The sequence below is a fragment of the Manacus vitellinus genome, unplaced genomic scaffold (genome assembly GCF_001715985.3).
Source record: "Manacus vitellinus isolate BGI_N305 unplaced genomic scaffold, ASM171598v3 scaffold_105_pilon, whole genome shotgun sequence".
Classification (NCBI taxonomy): Eukaryota; Metazoa; Chordata; class Aves; order Passeriformes; family Pipridae; genus Manacus; species Manacus vitellinus.
In genome coordinates this window covers 75,571-95,326 of record NW_021938824.1, presented here as the reverse complement: position 1 = coordinate 95,326, position 19,756 = coordinate 75,571, and the positions used below count along the sequence as shown (strand labels likewise).

Here is a 19,756-nt window from a genome sequence, read left to right as displayed (position 1 = left end):
ACTCAGGAAGGACATTGAGGGGCTGGAGCATGATCCAGGGAAGGGAACAGAGCTGACGAAGGATCTGGAGCACCAGGAGCAGCTGAGGGAGCTGGGGGGGCTCAGCCTGGAGCAAAGGAGGCTCAGGGGGGACCTTCTCACACTTTACAACCACCCTGAGGGTGGTTATAGTCTGGTGGGGGTTGGCCTCTTCTCCCAGGCAACCAACAACAGGACGAGAGGACACAGTCTTAAGCTGCACCAGGGGAGGTTTAGGTTGGACATCAGGAAGAATTTCTTCAGAAAAAGGGTGTTCAGGCATTGGAAGGGGCTGCCCAGGGAGGCCTTGGAGTCCCCATCCCTGGAGATGTTCAAAGAAATACTGGACGTGGCACTCTGTGCTCTGGGCTGGGGGACAATGTAGTGTTTGCTCAAGGGTTGGACTTGATCTCAGAAGTCTTTTCCAACCTAACTTATCCTGTGATTCTGTGAAAACTGGATGGAAACTTGTCTTCATCACAGCACTACTCTGTGGAAAGGAAATCTTGGGTATCAGCATGGTTTCCTCAGAGTGCTGCTCCTTGGAGTAAGATGGAGACAACATAATTTCTTACGTGTCTCTTGATACACTAAACACTGACCCAGAGTGTGCAATGCACCAACACACGCAGCACTCACTTGTCAAGAGACCTCCTTTTGAACCAAAGCCCTGAATCCAAACCCACTGGATGCTGAGAAACTTCAGATATCTGATCCAAAATGTACCTGCTGGAAGTGGCCTCATTCCCTCCTGGAGCATTCCCTGCTCTGGTGGAACATCGTGGGTTCCAGTGGAGTTTCTCTCATTTGCATTGGCACGAAACATCAGGATAATCCATCCAACACATTTGGTTCAGCTAAGCATCCAAACACAACTTCTCAGCCAGTATCACTGGAAACTCTGGAGATTACAGGCTTGGAAATGAGGGATGGCTGTTTTCCATACGTTTGCATTCCTTCTCATAACATATGCGGACACGTACACGCAAACTGACTTCTGTAAACAGATCAAGTGTTTTCTATCACAGGCCAAGAGGGAAAAAAAAAAGAAATTCCTTCAATTTTTCAGTGCTTTGCACTTCTAAGATAACTGAACACCCCGTAAGTTGGCAACGTGGATTGGTTCATTTGGACACGTCTGGAGACGGAAAGAGTTCAGTCCTCTGGGTCTTTGAGCCTGTACAACCTCTCGAAGGTCAAGCCTCACAAAAAAATACCATTTCTGTCTCCCTGCCCAGGTCAGGAGAGGATTTTGTTCTCCAAACAGCACAAATCTTCTCCTTCTCCCTTTTGGATTCTTACAGTTACAGCTGAATGTGCACGAGACCCTTATCCCGGGATACTGAGACCCTTATCCCAGGGCACTGAGAGCCTTATCCTGGGATACTGGGATCCTCATCCTGGGGCACTAAGACCCTTATCCCAGGAGACTGAGACCCTTATCCCGGGACACTGAGACCCTCATCCTGGGGCACTGAAGACAGTGAAGCAAAGGGCATGTTGGTGCCATCCCACACAAGTGGGCAAAGCAAGAGCTGGGGGGGATTAACGAGGTCCCAGAGGAGCCCCAAACCCTTGCTCCTGTGGCACAAACAGAAACAAGAGCCCAAGGACAAGAGAAGAAAGGCCATGGCAGGGCCCCTGTGAGGACACAGCCTGCAAGGCCACCTCGCTCTGCTCTGGCTGCCCCTCTGGCCTCCAGCTGATACCCAGGGCCCTGCTGAAGGCGTTCAGCTGGGAGAGGGCCTGGCCAAGCACAGCTCTGGGGAGTTTGGCTTGGCAAGGCTGGAGTGTTTGTTCATGTGTTCTTCAGCTGTTTTGATAACCCCAAGCCATCTCTGTGATTGCTGTGCAACTGCATCTCCTGCCCCTGGCTTTGGAAGAACGTGATTGTCCAGCCCCGTGTTTCCTCACCAGGTGAGGAGCACCTGAGGGATTCCCCATCATCCCCATGCTGGAAAAACCTTGCAATGTGGTCTGTCCTTCCCAGGTGGGAAAGGCCTGTGGGCTGGAGGGGTTGGCCTTTGGCTTTTCATGGCAGAGGAAGGAACTTCAAGAGCAGTTGCAGCACTTCTACACTCTGAGTTGTGAAAATGCAGGACAGTGAAGTAATTCTTTGCCTTTCCTCACAGATCCCAACACTCATGTGACTGACACAGGTCTCTGTTAGCTGAGCCACCCCATGCCTCAGATCCATGGAGAAGCAGCTGTTTCTGATGGATAACCCAGTGTCAAAGCAGAGGAATGCTATCAGCCACCTCCTGGAAGGTTAAAAGCATTGGAGAGGATGAATTTTCTGTTGCCCTGAAATTTCTGTAGCCATTCAGGCATAAGAGAGCACATGTTGAATCCAAAGTTTGCATATTCCAGGAATGTGTCTAGGATGTTTTCCATCCTGGGAGCCCAGAAATCTCCACCAGCTCACACTGTCCAGCAATCACACACGCAGTTACTGTCCCTGGAGTTTCAGATGATAAATAGGGGCAATATGTTTCTTGTCAGTGAAGCTTTAGGATGGAACAGATCATCATTTAAAATGAAGCAAACAGTACAAAATAAGAAATAAAGGACTTTGCCTCTAATTAGGACTAAAATTTGGGAAGGGAGTATACAGTTTAACTGAGCAGATCATTTTGTCCTTATTTACCTTCACTCTTCTGCAAACCACAGAATGTGTATTTTTGCTGTCCTAATAAACAGGGATTTTTAATAGCATTAACTCTGACCCATCTGACTCATCTTTATTTTTTCTCCTTTCATATTTATAGTTTTGACCTCTCAGTCCTGTGACAGTTTCATAGTTGAGGTATGAGTTGGGTAGAGGAACATTTCCTTTTTATATCTGCCATGTCTGCTGTGTCTTCTGAGTATTCTAATCCTTGGAGATTTGGTCTTCACTTCCAAGCTAATACAAGCAGGAGCCTGTCCTAGTTTCTTCATCTGCAATATAATGCAACCTTCTTTCTAGACATACAAGAGGTAAGAGAAGTCCAATGGAAAGCTAACTCATCCTTTTAAGTTCACCTCTCTTGTCAGCCTGGGAACAGATCCAGAAATCCCAATTTTAACTCATTAAAACTGTAAGAAAAGGCTGTTTCATGCTTAAGATTTGGAGGTGAAGTGCACAAACCAAGTTCAGTACAGGACATGAAATGTCAAAATCATCCACTGATGAGAGACAAGACTTCGTGGAGGGGAAAAGCCTCCATTTATTAACCCTGGTACAGTTTGCAGCTGCCTGGGGCGGGCATGGAGTTGTCCAGGGAATGCACATTAAAAATGCAATGTCTGCAAAGGTTGTTCCTTTTCCTGGGCTATTCCACTCACAGATAAACCAGGCCAGAACCACTGGGGTGTGCTCCAAGTGTCTGACCCACTTTCTTTGGAAGACTATATAAATGAAATTCCTTTTCTGGGCTGAAGAATCCCCCCATGGCCTCTTCCAGCCTTGCCCAGGAGCCCTTGCTCTCCCTCACTGATCCTGGGGAATATTCTGGTTTAGTAAGACCATGTCCTAAGGAGCTATTCCTCCTCAGCTGGGCTGAGCCAGCTTTCTTTGGAAGAGGTGAGAGGTGGTCAGGGAAAGCAAACAAAGGCAGAAGTGGTTTTTATGGAGTGAATTACTTGCCATGCAGGCCCAGGGCAGAGCTCAGCAGTGCCTGCCCTGCTGAAGGACCTCCTGTGGTCTGGAACAGGGGCTGCTGAACCCGGGCAGGATTAACATCACTGGCCTCTGGATCTGGCCTCAAGGGAACACATCAGCAAGGGAATTGTCTGGGAATCTGAAGTCTGGGCACAGCATCTGAAGGCAGATGCCTTCCCAGCCTCAGAGGGCGCTTTCCAAAACGGCAACTCCATGAACATCTTTCAGTTTGGACACTCCACAACTGAGGGGCACTTTGGAGAATATGGATTGAGCTTTTTGGTAAGGACACATCAAGGCACCTCAGTTCAGTGCCTGGCCCCCACACTGTTCCACCAGCCCATGTCTCCACCTGGGCTGCTGTAGAGCTGGTGGCATCAGCCCGGGCACTGGGCCTTTGCTCGGTTGTTTTGGGGATCAGTGCCAGCCTGTTTAAACACAACCACTTATTGAGTGTTATATCCATACGCCAACCACTCTGATCTGACTGACAGGAGCCTGAGAGCAGCACTGACCTGCCCTGGGTACTCTGTGTGATCCATAAGACCATCCTCATCCTCCTGCTGCCCTTTGTGCCCAGCACTGCAGTCAGGGTGTTTTTTACACTGCCTTAAACCTGCAACAGCAGCGCTGCCTCCAAGGGTTTGGGAAGTAAATGGAGATGCTCATTCCTGGCAGTGTGTGTGGATCCAGACCCTGAATGTTCCACACAACAGTTATCTCCAGTAAATCCAGTGATTCCAGGTGTAGAATGTGGGACACTCCCTGCTCAGGTGGATGCTCACCTGGACAGCCCAGAGCCGGCCCAGAGGCAGGGCCTGCAGGGCTCACAAACAATCTCTGCCTTCACACTTCTGCTTTCTCTTTTGCTTGGTTTGTCTCAGTAATGTTGCAGATGATTCATGATCCTGTGCTCCCTTCTCCCACATCATCATCCTGCAGCAGAGCTGTGCCCTGTGTGCACATGGGAGCGGGTGGGAGCAGAGCACGTGGCCCCTCGCAGGGAATCTCCATCCAGCCAACAAGGACCGTGTCATTTTATGGCTCTTTAGGGTTGCTGTAGAGCCTATGCATTTCCTCCCCTCCTCTTCCTCCAGTTTAGCCATGATTTTCATGTGGTTTTAATCTATATTTTCTGTATTTTCTCCATCCAGCTCTTTGTTTCCAAAACTTCTGGTCAGCTGCAGTACAGACTGAGAGCCAAACAGATTGCTGGGTTCTTCCATGCTTCCTTCCAGAAAACAGCTTTAAAGTTAAAACTGGTGTTAGATGCTTAAATACCAACACCTCATTTATCTGCCAGCCACACCCCTGCATTTAAAATGGCTGCAGTGGGAAAAGGAGGGAGATGGGGCAGATTTTCTGCAGGGGCAACTAACACAGCCCAGCCTCGTGTCCTCCCCCTCAGGCCACCCTGGATGGCTGCAGAAGGGAGGCACAGACACGTGTTTACTTGATAAACCCGTGAGGAGATGTGATGCACAGCCATGTGGGAAGATGCACGTGGGGAAAAGTCTCAGTCTCAGCTGCCCCTGGGAGATAATTCCACTCCCACCCCTGGAGTGCCCTCACTGAGCTCCAGCCCAAGGCTGGGCCAGGCTGGCTGTGACCATCCCTCCACCTGATCCAGGGCTAACCTTTGCAAAGGTGCAAAGCATGGCCCAAACAGCTCCCTCATCCTGCCAGGACCCCTGTCCATGTGGGACACGTGCTCAGTGTGGTGCTGCACGTCAGCACAGGGAGCCCATCCCAGCACAGGGAGCCCATCCCAGCACAGGGAGCCCATCCCAGCACAGGGAAACCATCCCAGCACAGGGAAACCATCCCAGCACAGAGCAGCCTTCCAGTATTGTATCAGTTATACCTTCACTATACATCCAAACACTTCAACCAGCTCTATTTCCAAGCCAATCTAACAATGTGCCTGCAAATCCTCCCTGAGATAGTTTTGGAGGCTCATTATCTCTTTGGCTCACATCTACATTAAAATCTACTTGGTTTACAGCAACATTAAACCTGAGGCTTATGTTGGCCTCCTACCCAGAACAATTCCACCCTCAGGCACCTGAACAGCCCCTTGCACACACAGTTACTGCTGGGGGTGTTGGACTCCTCCAGGTTGTGCTGTACTCAGGAAGGAGGAGGAATGGGAAGACAACCCCTAACTCAGGGAGGCTGGGATGTGGTGTCTGCTGTTCCCCAGAACTGCTCAGCTCAGGAGGAGTGGGGTCACCCCATTCCAGATGTCTGTGTACTGGCCACCATTCCTGTAAGGAGTCCAGTGGTGGGAATGTCAGGGCAGCAGAATTAGTTCTTTGTTTTCTGTTGTTGAACAAACCTCCCAGAACCTTCGGAAAGGTTCGTGTCTGCCTCCCATGCTTTTGTAATATCCCCCACAGGTATCCAGGGTAATTTTGCCTGTGCTGGTATCAGGCACAGCAAAGAGTTATTATTGTTCTGAGCCACCAGGCAACAATTGCCTCTACTGTAAACCGAGTGGTAAATTCCAGACTTCATCCCAGAATCCTTCTGAGACCAATAAACTTGGATACATTTGGAAACAGCATTCCTTTATGGGTGAGTGCCAAGGAGATACTGGGTTCCAGATAAACCTCCAGAGTGAGTCTATTGACTTCAGTCCATTTACTCCAGGGATAAAGCTGGCTTGGTGTCTTTCCTGAAGAACTGCCGGATAATAATGACTCCTATTTAATTAAAAAGCATGCCAAGAGGAATTTCAGGGTTTAGAAATGTGCTTGTCACTCAGAAACAAATTTATACTTGGTAAGAGAAGAGTTTGTTGTTTTTTTCCTTCTTCCCCTGGACACATCCCCAGTTATCTCCAAACGTCCCCGGGCTGGGATCCACGGCGATGGCTCCGGCTCTGTGGTTTGGTTATTCGAGGTTAGTGCTGATGCCTCTGGTCTCTTGTGCAAGCCAGTTCCTCTGCCCTTAATTCACTCCTGACAACTGCATTCCTTCCTGTGCCACTTCCAAACCAGGCCAGAGCTCTGCTGGGCTCCCTCTCTGCACACCCCAGACAGGCTGGGCTCTCGTCCACGGGCTTATCTTTAATTTCACAGAGTTTTTGGGTGAGCAATACACAGTGAGGTATCTCAGCTGCTGATCTGCTGCCAAACACACCGGGCTACCCCCTGGAGAGGTGGAAGAGATTTCATCCAGGCTCTTGGAGGAAAATCTTTCCAACAGCTACAGGGATGTGTTTGACTTACACTTGGAAACCATCAGTGAGATAGTCCCCACTCACAGACCCTGCTAAGAGGGAATGTGGGAGGTAAAGGAGGAGAGTGAGGAAAAGCTTTTATCTGCAACAAATTTTTCAAGTACAGGATTTAAATCTGGAAAACATTAAGTTTATAAAGTTTCGTGTGGACAGAGGCTGCCTCTCTCTGCTGGCCCACCTTGCTTATCTGGGCTGTATTTTTACACTTCACAACCACTGTCCTTACACCGTTTCATCCAGCAGACCCACACTGCCCTCCCAGTGCACAGCTCCATGTCCCCTGCACTGCTGCTTTTATTTATGCCTTTTTCTCATCAGCTTCACCTTTCTCCTGTAACAGAACCTTAACCCAGCAGTGTCACTGAGAGCCTTTCCTCTCTTATCCCCCCAGTTCTGCTCCAGTGCAAACATCTGTACAGGGCACATCTCCACTGACTTCCATGCAGATGTGCCAACAAAGGAATCGTCCAGTTCCTCTGGGAATGTGCCATCTACTTTAGACAAATAACTCTGAGCAACCTACCATGCTGTTAATGCTTTGGCCAAATTTAGAACCAATCTTTTTTTATTGTTCTGAAAGTCCAAATAAATATTTTTTCCATTCTGGTTTTCTTCTCAGGACAGAGGTGCCAAACTACTGTGAAAAGAAGCGTTTTATCCCCAGCGTTTCCAGCCAGGAACAGAAATAGGCAACGAAGATTTTTCCTGCGAGATTTCCATCCTTGTTCTGGGTAAATTCATCTCAGCACAAAGACTCATCCTTCACTTTGCCTCCAAAGCTCTCAGGACTGGATTGCAGGTTTGGTACAACATGGTACAAATTTACAACTCTGGGTATGTCATTTGAAATCAAGAATAATGATGGTGACCCAGCAACTTGAGCCAGTTTGGGCAGCCTGAAAAGCAGCATCTGAATTGTTCCACGCAGCCACTCATCAAAACAGGAGTCCAATTCTGCTGACATTTCTACATCTCTAATTCTTGTTCTATATTTGCAGCACAAACAAGACCCAGAGCAGCAGCAGAACTTCCCTGTATTGTGTGTTCCCCAATAATCAGGATCCTTGCCCTGATCCTCAGAGTGCCAGGGAATGATCAGCAGGGATGGACAGTGCTAGGACAGGTCCTTGCAGACAAACACCAGAGCACGTCTCGAGTCCTGTGATTTCCTTTTTGCCTCCCTTGGCCTCCTCCTTCTCCTCTGTTCTATCTTGATTTTCCTCTGTCTTTTTAAGGTATTAACCCTGTGATTGTGCTTTTTAACTTCTGTGAAAGAGCCTGGAGATAACTCTCAGTGAAGCACAGTTGTACTTCCACTAGAACTGTCACTTGGGTGTTTCAAAGTGCTTTCCAGCCATAGTGGGTCAGGAAACAAAGTTAATCTTGCAAAACTTTCTGCATTAGAAATGCCTTTTCCTTGCACCTGAGGCAGAACAAGGACTGCAGCCTGGGCTGGCCATGCCCTTCCACAGGAGCCCTCCAGCATGGAGATACCAACACCGGGGTTAGACAACGCAGAAGAGCCCTTCCTCCCCAACAGGCATGGCAAGGAATACATTTCTGCAAACCCTTTCCATTTTGTGACCAATAAATATGACTGAGAGGCTCCTGACAAGGCCTGGATGTTGGCAGCATTGCTGTTCCATGGGTGTGATCCAGAGGCTGGGCAGATGGAACAGAAGCCCAAAGCAGTGCCAGTGGTGGAAGAAATGCTGCCCCATCCTGTGGAAAACTTTGTCCCCTTCCCCCACATTTCTTACATTCAGGCAACACTGAATTGCTGGTTTCTGCTGATGATTTCTGTCACTTACCACAGTGCAGCAGAGAGGCCAGAACCACCAGAGCAGAGCCAAGGCCAGCAGGAGGAAGAGGATCAACAAGGCGATGGCCAGGATGGTCCCATCGGACTGGAAGAGAAACACCAGAGTGTGTGAGCAGCACTAACACAGAACTGGCTCTCCAAGGTACCCCCCTGTGCACCCTGCTTCCAGGGACATCCCACTCTCCATTTATTGTCATTTTAATGACGATAATTATCAATGCCATACTCCATTTATTTGTCAGACAAAATGCAGTTTTCCTCTCTCCTCACACATCAAATGCAACGAGATCCAGAGCTCTCCTTCACTTCATGGATTTTGCCTTGATTTTCTGAACCTCCCAGTTACATAAAACATTTAGTTCAGTTCAGAGTAAAACTAATGTAACATTCATCAGAGTATTGTGAAGACTGAAAAAAGATTTAAAAAGGAGCTCACAACACAATCATGGAATCATGGAGTGCTTTGTGTTGGGAGGGACCTTAAAGCTCATCCAGTCCCACCCCCTGCCATGGGCAGGGACACCTTCCACTAGCCCAGGTTGCTCCAAACCCTGTCCAACCTGGCCTTGAACATTTCCAGGGATGGGGCATTCATCCATCCAACCTCTCTGGGCAATGTTTGACTGCAGTTTAAACATTCTCCTTCTTTGCAACTCTTTTCCCCTCTTGCAGTACAAACTCTAAAGTGATGTTGGCATTAAAGTTGACTCCAAACACAAAACTTGCAGCCAGGTCTCCAGGGCCCCTGACTTGGGTCACCCTGCTCCTCTCAGCAGGGCTGAGCCACAGAAGTTCTGCCACGAGCCTTCCAGGGAGATTTGAACACACACACCACCCCAGCAATCACAGGGAGTTTCCTCCTCAGAAGCCATTAACTCCAGAGGATCCTCTCCTCTCCAGCTGGGATGCTGCCCCCAGTTAAGATCCATGTGCAGTTCTCTGGTGTCCATCAGCACTGCAAACTGCTGCACAGGCCAGCCCAGCCCAGCAAGCAAAACCCACCGTGCTTCATTTCCTGCTGCTTAGACTCAACCCCCAGCAGCTGTTCCTGTCCTGAGGTGTGCCAGCCTCCCCACACCCTTCCTCCCCAGCACCATCATCCTGCTCCCAGGCCAGCAGGCAGGCCTGACTTCAGCCTCTTGGAGATGTTCCTGATGGCAGAGCAGGCATTCCAAACCCCCAGCTCAGGGTCAGGATCCCAGTGCCAGACTGAGGACACGGTCAGGGCAGACTGACCTGTCGGGGGGAGATCTGGGTGCCTGCTGAGCTCACTGTAACTCGGGGCCAGATGACCTCCCATCATACCAGAGGGGGAGAGTAATGGAAAAGCAACCAGGTTGAGAGCATTTTCCAAGCTCTCTGCTGGTGCAGAAAGAATTTCTGGAGAACTTGGATCAAGACGACCTGATCTTTGACACTTGGAAGCTAAAGAGAGGTAGTCCACACAGGAGAATAATTCACCCAAGGCATGTCTGGAAATGGAACTTGGACCCCACCACAAAATAAAAGCTCATTTGAGAAGACAGAGCTGTACATTTGGGGCTGTTCCTCCAGACAAAGAGCATAAAGGCACATCCATCATCTGCAAAATGACACCTGCTGATAGTCAGCGCTTTACAAAATGTGATCTCAACTCTTTGCTGCCATGAAATTGTAGGAGAAATAAAGCTTTTTATGTCTAATCATAGTCTGCCCCTTTAGACCCAGACTGAAACAAACATTTTGTCATTAAGATATTCTGAAATCAATTTGCAAATATACAAGACAAAGTGGCCTTGTAACTGTTTTCTGGGGATTTTTTTTTGTTTGTTTTTAAAAATAGAATTTATTTTTACTTTTCTTCCCCCCAAGACAATCTGTGAAAACCAACTTAGGATACCCCAACACGTGTTTCTGCACCAGCTCTGAGCTGTCCCTGCTGCAGCCAGGCCGGGAGGGAACCCCAGTGAGTCACACCAGGACAGAGCACATGCACACCACAAACCCTGCCAGAATAATCCACAGTGCACTCTTGAACTGCTTTGGGTTTGGTTATCTTTATTTTGCCAGTTTCTGCCAGAATTTAGCTATCACTCTGTGCAATATCTATGGTTTAATATGGCTACAGCTATGCTTAGCTAGAAACTGCCACTTAGCCAAGCTGAGTGATGAACAAGAAGGAAATTCTGCCTGCTAAAAGAGTTTGCAAAAGTTCCTCTGACATTTTGAAATCTCTCTCCTAATCTTATATAGCTGGTGAAAGGGCTGAAGCATTTCAAATGTCTGCTTTCATTCCTTTCTTTTTAATATTTTTTTGGTTTGTTTTGTTTTTTTTAAATGAAAATTTGGAAGAACAATGCAAAGGCTCATGGAAACACTGACCCATGGAATAATGCAACGAGCTGTGTGTAACACTCAGTGAATACAGGCAATTCAGACCAAGAAAACAACTTTCATTTTAAAAAGAGAATTTCTACAGTAAACTAGAGAATTTTCCATTAAAAAAAAAAAGATCTATGGAGACAAAGCCCAGATAGTCCCTAAATACACAGTTATCCGTGATCAGTGCTATTGTCCCATAGGGATTCACCTTGACTTCTCACACAGAGATAAAGCTGGTGCTGGTGCCCTCATTGAGATCAATAAGTTCAAACCCCAGCACACCTGAATGGTGACAAAAGCCCAACAGCAAAGGGACCCTCAGAGCTTGTTCCAAATGAAGTGGGAAACTTTGGTACTTCGCTTCCCAACAACTGTTGAAGTCCTGGACGGTGCCTGGAGCTGCTCTTTTGAAACACCCTGTTATTTTATGGAGGAACAGTCATATAAAAAGGAGTGGGTTCTTTACATGCCCTTTCAAGGTCCTCCACATCTGACATACTAAAACTCTGCTGTGCAGACTGTGAAGCAAATGAGCTGGTGGAGAAAGCAAGGCAGCCGTGCCTTGGAGCCTCCTCTGCCCTGCCAGGGTCCAACAAGGCCAACAAAGTGCTGCAAGTACTGCTGGCACTGGAAGTGTAATGGGAAACAAGCTCTGGAAGATATTGTACAAGAGATATGAAGAAATCTGGAGCAGGACATGTTAGAGGCATTTCCTCATATATTGGAAGGTGTGTACATACATATATGTAGAGAGAGAGGGAATCATGGAATCACAGAATGGTTGGGGCTGGAAGGGACCTTAAAGACCACCTGGTTCCATCCCTGCCATGGGCAGGAACACCTTCCACTGGACGAGGTGGCTCCAAGGCCTCTCCAACCTGGTCCTTCACTCAGCAGTTACTGTGGAATTTTAGGGACTACGAGAAGCCAGGCTGGGATGGGGGAAATCCCTTGGCCACGAGACAGAACCCTGGCCCAGCTCTGGAACTGCAGGTTCTTCTAGAGACAGAGGAGGGGAGGGATGGCAAAATCTGATCCAGCAACTGCCATGGGCTATTTCCTGAACTTTCCCCACAAACACTGGGATATGTTCTCCCTACAAGGGAACAACTCCCTCCAGGCACACCCTCGATCCCTGGGAAGATCCCAACACAAAGCTCAGGATAAGCTGGGTGGGTGCACATTCCTTTAACAGCCAGGGCAGAGGGATGGCCACTCCACCATGGTCCTGCCACAGAGGAAATTACTCATCCCCCAGCCTTCCTTTGCTGTTCCCTGCTGAGACACTGCCCAAGACCAACCTCCTGAAATTTTGCCCCGGGAAGTTCAGATGCAATCATGAGGTGAGACAAAGCCAAGATGGAATCTGTGGTATTAAGCCCTCTATTGAATCTTAGACTTTCTAAATTCTTCTGACACAGAAACAGACACATACCAGTTCATAAACACAAAATTTCAATGGAATTAAGGCTTATTTTTGAGGGTTTTCCAAAAGATGCTGCTACACACCAGATGGGTATTTTTTGTTGCATTTGGGTTTATTTCTTGTTTTTTCTAATCTTCTTATTTTTGTTTAAGATTTTATTTCCTAGTTTCCCATCTTACTGCATACATTGGCTATTCCAGAGAGCTACTGTGGAATAACATCCCCAAAGCACACAGAGCCTCAAAAGCTCTGAGTGCTGAGTTCAGCAGCGATGGATGAAGTACTGGGTGTATCCAATAAAAGTGTTCATGTCCTGGCTGACAAATGAATGTCCTGGGATTTACAGGGACAGGAAGGAGGGCAGTGCCTGCTCCTCACCGTGACAGTAACTGGATTTAGCTCTAAGGGTGTGTTTGAATGTGCTGACTTCACACTGAGCCCAACAGTGATGGACTTCAGTGAAATATGTAAATCATGGAATATGTTGAGTTGGAAGGGACCCATCAGGGTCATTGAGTCCAACCTCTGGCCCTGCACAATCCCTCCCTGTCCCTGAGGGTGTTATCCAAACTCTCCTGGAGCTCTGGCAGCCTTGGGGCCGTGACCAAACCCTGGGGAGCCTGGTCAGTGCCCAACCAGCCTCTGGGGTGCATCAAGCACCAGCTTTAGTGGGCCTTGAAGGCTGGGCTCAGGATAAGGATTCAGTCCTAACTCCTACAGACTCCACTGGAAGACAAGAAGCTGTTTGATCTGGTTCTGCAGTCACTGCTCCAGCACAGGAAAGCCCTGTCCCCTGTCAGGCAGCTGCTCTCAGAGCTGCAGGCAGCCTGTCCCTGCCCTGTGCTGTGCAGAGGAGCTTGTGGGACCAGCAGAGGAGCTCAGGCTGGGCCACAGCCCTGGGATGTCTCCTCCAGGCAGGCTGGGAGCTGTCACTGCTGTGTCAGGGCAAGGGCAGGACCATCAGCACTGGTACCAAGGACTGGGCTCAGCAGGGCTGTGACAGCCACACAAACACATCTCACTGCAGTGACCCTGCAGCAGAAACAGCTTCAATAACACTTAGCACTGACCCTGCTCCTAGCACTGCCCCTCAGCTGCTGTACAAAGAGCAGAAACAAGGCTGATGTCATTCCACAGACAGGGAAGATATGAATGGCTCCTGTATCCCATTTTCCAAGCAGGAAGAGCAATAACACGTGAAAGCCATCAGAGGGGTCAGTAAGAAAAGGATGAAGTGGTTTTAAAGAGCTTTATGACAATCTTGAGTACAGTTTTGAGTGACCATTCAAAATCAGACAGAGGCTTTCTCCCTGGAGAGAAAAGAGGAACAGTTTTAATATCTTTTAGTCAACATAGAGTGGGGAGAAGGCTGACTCTGTCTCTCTACATCAGAGAGACTCAGGAAGCTTTTATTGTGAAGGAAACTTTCTGCTGGAGTCTCCTGGGGACTTGTCCCATCACAGCAACAGAAACCAATGTCTATCATTTACTGTATCACACACAAGATTTTTTTTAATATAACAGAAACAATGTGGCCTAATTTCTGAAAGGAAATGAGAAGTCACTGAATTCATTGCTCTGCGTCGGATTGGTGTCTGTGTGGAGCTGCTTGAGCAGGAGCCAAGCTCAGCAGGGGATGGGAGCAAGAAACACCTGTTTGAGGTCACCCAACAAAAGTGCTCTATGCTCCTTTTCCCCATGTTTACTGTGCTTGACATGAGATGCCTCTCTTGCAATGATCTGTCTCCCTCCTCTCCTTCCAGAGCTGAAAGGAAGGAGAGCTCGCTTACAAAACACTTTTCCAGCATCCCATGTTATTTGCTTTACAGCCCAGTGCAAACATGAGCACAGCCTCCCTTCAGCACAGGCTGGGCAAACCCAGAGCAGGGGACAACCTTTGTCCTGAAGAGTTCACACTCCAACCAGAGCGGGCAAATACATGGTGGGAAGGAGGAGTGATCATTACACCCTCTGTTACACATGAAAGTCTCTGGTCAGAGCAAACAATTCCCTAATCCTTGATTGCTGTGTTTATCCTTATGGAACACACTGAACATTTCCTTCAGAAAGAGCACTTCGAAATTTCCAACTAAACAGAAGTTCACAAGACTTCTGAGAGGCAGATGTGGCAGAACTGATGGCAGAATTCAGGCTTGTCCAGCCCAGGCTTGTGCCATCTGGGATCCTGCATTAGATACAACAGAGTCAGATGGGATAGGTTATGGAAAACCCAAACATGGCATAACCCTGCAGGCTGATGAGGTTTTCCTCTTCAGTTTTATCTACTCTCCTGCAGTGGTGGGGTTCAGTTCTCTCCAGATGACAGACACCTCCCCACTCAGAGGTGTTGAGGTCCAAAGGCCTTTGCCCTCCTCTTTTGTTCTCTCTCCCTCTGACAGCCCACCTGTTTGGTAAAATGCTCCAAGGTTTGTTCCTATTTCTGATACAAAGCCCCTGAGTCCTGAGTGTCACCTCCAAGAGACCTCCTCTAAACCAAAACAGTGGTAAGACACTGAACATCTGCTCAGGTCATGCTAGTCATGTCCTCCCCAGTCAGTCGCCAAACTTGAGGTGTCACAATTTTCACAGCCTGGCCATAGGAGCAGCAGAGATCAAAGGCAGCAGGGCCTCTTCACTGAAGGCCTTCAGTGCTCTGACTACAGGTGGGCATCCTCTTCATCACACAGATCACAGGTCACAGCACACGAGAGGCCTCTGGCTTTGTCCTGGAGGTGAGTGCAGGAGCCTTGGCTCTGTGGCTGGGACATCACAGAATGGTTTGGGTTGGAAGGGACCTTAAAGCCTATCCAGTTTCGATCCCCTGCCATGGGCAGGGACACCTTCCACTAGCCCAGGTTGCTCCAAGCCCTGTCCAACCTGGCCTTGGACACTTCCAGGGCTGGGGCAGCCACAGCTTCTCTGAGTAACCAGAGTGTCACCAGAGTGTCACCATCCTCGTATTGAAGAACTTGTTACCAATGTCTATTCTAAACTTTCCTTTCTTCAACTTAAGGCCATTCCCCCTTGTCCTATCACTACCTGGCCTTGTGAAAAGTCCCTCTCCAAGTCACACCATGGGCCTTGTATCGGCTGCCACAAAGGCAGAGGCCACCCAAGTGCTGGTTTTGGGCCTCATCTGCACACCCCCCTTGCCCTGCAATAGCAGCAGAGCTGAGCCCTCCCCGGCAGGGCAGGTTGGGCTGGAGGTGTTCCTGTGTCACTGAGGAGGTACTGAGGAGCTCCTGCTCTGACCCAGCCACCTCCTGTCCCCAGCACTCAAAACTAAACAACAAAACCTTGGAGGTGAAACCTGAGCAGTTACTTTGGTTTGTGCTTGAAGAGAGTCGTTAACAAGCAGCAGGTTAAATCCATTCCTGGAGGGGAATTGCAACTGGAATTCGAGCAGACAAAATCCTGTGGAATTAGTCTTTGTCAGAACATTTATGGTTTGAGCTGGGTTTATTCCTCAGCCAGGCAGGAAAGGGGACAGCAGGTTACAGCTCTGGAATGTCTTGCCTCCTGCATGGCTATGAGATTTGTGGCCTTTAAGCAGCACTTTCAAACAAATAATCTCAGGAGCACCTTCCTTGGGCTAATGGCACTCCTGTACCCCTGAGCTGAGCAGAGGCTCCTCACAGGCCATCACAGGCAGCTCTCCACGAGTCTGACAAGGCTCAGAACATGCCAGCATGACCTGAACACACACAACAATGCATTTGGGATAAGTTTCCTTCTGAAACTCATCTTAAATTGAAATCACGTTTTCAACAGCAAAACATTTCAATAAAATAAACCAGTCAGGTTGAGAGTGCTCTGTTTCAACTTCCCTGGCAGAAGGGGTTTCACTATTAGAAGTGCACACATGTGCAGAGATCCTGGCTCACAGTTCCTAGTTAACTTCACCACTGTCACAGGAACCAAAACTGTTTCATATTTCCAAATTAAACCTTTCCAAAACTCCCATTCTGTGATCCTGCCCTCACCTGCAATGCACTGCTCTTCTCTGTGAATCCCTCCCTTCCAGCCCACGGGAACACGGTGTTTGTGATGTGCCAGCCACACTCAGGGCATTCCAAACCAGCCCATGCAGCAATATCAGAGTGAAATAATCTCTGCACATTGAACTCTTTGGGTGACCTGTGGGAGGATAAACACTCACTGCCCATCATACCTGCAGCAGAAAGCCTTTAAGAGCAATGTCTTCTAGAAACAAACCCAAAATCTTATACCCTGGAGCTCCCACCAGGCAGTGCCTCAGCTAATGACACACAGGTCAAGGAAAGTGCTCATTAAATGGGCTCTACAGCTTCCTCCACTGCTCCCCCAGTGAAGCCCTCTGACTGCTGCAGCCCCAGGAGCACTGCTCACTGTCCTAATTGTGCAGTCCAGAACAAAGTCACAATTGAAAAAGCTCCACGTTACCAATGAATTACATTTCTTTTGAATTAAAAGAAAAAAACAAACACAAAACCAAGCCTTCAGTGAAGGGTTGCTACTTTTTTGCTACAAGGCTGCAGTTCTTGCTTGATTTTCTAACTTTCTCCTTATTTAAAGGTCAAATCCACCCACTACTGTTTATCTCAAAGGTGCAAATTGCTTCAGTCTTTCAAACTACCACAGTAGCCTCACAGTGTAGTGAGGCTGTGCCAGTTCCCACCTCCTTCTGTCAACTGCAAAACCCCTCAAGGTGAGAAGACCAAGTTCTCCTTTTTAGATGACTTTGATGACTCCTGCACCTTTGGAACTGCAATTGAGAGTCCAGAGGGGCTCTTTCTATCCAGAATGGTCAGATCTGCTCCCCACCTGACACCTCATCCAATAGTCCAAGCCATTTATTAAGGGTTGCCACCAAGACAATTGGTTCATTTTAAGATAACAGCTTCATTATAAGACAATTGCTTCGTTATAAGATAATCAGCTCTCTGATCTGCCTGTGCAGGACTTCCTCTTGCCCCAGGTTGCTGTCAGGTGCATTAAACCACTGCATCCATTCACTTCCACATGTATTGTTTCAAGAATCCCCTTTCCCACAGCCAAGGACTGTCCAGGGCCTCCCCTCTGGCTTCCAAAATCTGAACTCCTCTCCAGGACTGTGGAAGGGCTGCCTGGCACTGGGCTTCACCACCTGGAGAGACTCCCCCCCAGTGTGGGTTTGGAGCTGCAGCCCCTCAGGTGAGGGGGGCTGGATCCCCCTGGTATCCCCCTCCCCAGAGAGCAGCCCAGCTCACAAGGGCAAGCCTGCTTCAGGCACTGTCTGTGCCTCCCAAAGGAGTCACCTCCCCAACTGCCCTGACCCACCATGGCCCTTTTCAGCTGAAAGATGCTCCTTTTATGGGCAGAATTCCCCCAGCCCTCGTCCTGAAGGAACAGGGTGTCACCTGGGGAGACATCCCCCACAGACTGGGCACACGTGGCAAAGAAAACTGAGTTTCAGTCCTTGCTAGGCCAAGGCAAGTCCAATATCCTGCCACAGAAATGCTCTCCCAGCCCACACGTGGGGGCCTCCTTTGCCTAGTCTTCTTGCAAAGCAGCATCATGTGTTTCTCCCCAGGTGATCCAGGGGATGCAGGAACATCCCCTGGTGACATTCCCTGCTCTCCCAGCCAAGCTGTCCAGGAAGAGCTGGGTTACACTGTCCCTGCAGCCCTGCAGCTTTACCTACCAAAGTCAGTCACTAGTACAAGAGGTCATTAGTGGTTTTTCCTCTTCTGGGAGCACTTCAGAAAATGAACAAAGACTTATTTCAATTCCCACCCTGGCTTCTCTCCGAGATGCTCCTTCTGCACTGCAGAACTTGGCCCCAGCCCTCCAGGTAGCAGAGCAGGACTGAATTCCTGCCCCTAAATATGGCCTTGACAATTATTTCCTCTCTTGAATGTTCCCTTTCCTGACAACCTTGGTGTGCACCCTGCCCTGGGCACACCTGCAAAGTCATAACACAGCAGCTCACACTTTCTCTCTCTTCCAGTTCTTCAAACTCCTAACCCAGGAACAGGAATAAATCCCTTCCCAACCTCACCAGCCACTACTTGCTGATTCTTCCAGCAGTGGGAAAGCCCTGCAGCAAACACTGCCCAGGCACTGATGGATGCACAGTGTTCACACCAACACCTCACATCTAAAATCTGTGGGGTGGGGAGATTAATAGCTGAGGAAGAAGGACTAATTTATATATTTAGTCCTAGCACTAGTGGAAGCTGAGGATGCTCAGTTCCCATGGTATTTGTGGTCCCGTGCCTTAAATTATTGCTGTTACTAGATGGGTTTTTATGTTTAGCAGAGTAAACTACAGTTCTTAGTACCTTTGACTATCAAAGGTCCACTGACATCAATCATAGAATGAAACTACTTTGTAAACTCTCATCATTAATTATCTGGAGCAAGTCAGATCTGCAGGACAAAGGCCAAGTAAGAAGGAATATCATCAGGAGGAAGGGGGTGTTTCCCTCCAGAAGGAACATCTGTCTAATTTGAGTCCAGCAAGAGTGATGGATAGTGGCGAGTTCCGTTAACTGAACATTATTTACGACAAAATAGCTCCTTGAGACTCAGAATGGAAGGAGCCAGTTGCTAAACAGATGCCCAGGATACATCCATGAGCCTCCTGAAGAATGTTTCCAAGGGCAGTGTCCTCCTCAAAGCTCAGTCCAAGCAGTCCCAGCTGAATCCAAGGGCTGGAGAGAGCATTTAAATCCACACTGGATTCCCCAGAGGAGAGGTTGCCTTGCCCAAAGGAGCACAGGGGAACAACCCCAGCTTCCCTCTGGGCCACTGGAATGCCACAGCCTTTAGGACATTCCCTCAGCAGCAGTGCCTTGCCCCAGCATGGGCCAGGTCTGTGCAGGCTCTGGGCTGTCCCTGGGCACCTCCTACCAGCACAGAGCTCACCTGGGTGTCCCTGCAGGGCTGTGCTCTCTCTGCTTTAGGGAACAGTGCAGCCTCACTGCCCTCCCTGGGGAAGGAGGGATTCCTTCCCCCCAGGGAGCTTCCAAATGAAAGAAAAACATTACTTTAAAAGGTGCAGATATTGCAAAACCACTTTTGGAGGAATAAATCAGCAACTCCCTGCTGCTTTGGCCAGGGTAGAGTTAATTCCTCCACAGGGCTGGTGTGGGGCTGCGTTTGGGATTTGTGCTGAACACAGGGTTGATCACAAGGGAGGTCTCACTATTGCTGAGCACATCAAGGCTTTTCCTGCTGCTCACAGCATCCAACCAGGAAGTGCACTGGAGCTGGGAGGGG

The 19,756-nt window shown here is 48.7% G+C and overlaps 1 protein-coding gene across 1 annotated transcript in view; it reads right to left on the bottom strand.

Annotated features, from left to right (window-relative positions):
- The window catches only part of ANTXR1 (ANTXR cell adhesion molecule 1), a 101,347-nt gene that overhangs the window by 37,937 nt on the left and 43,654 nt on the right, over positions 1 to 19,756 (bottom strand). Inside the window, exon 13 of the mRNA XM_029963906.1 lies at positions 8,717 to 8,812. Coding sequence (XP_029819766.1) covers positions 8,717 to 8,812 — 96 coding nt within the window. The remainder of the gene's footprint in view (positions 1 to 8,716; positions 8,813 to 19,756) is intronic.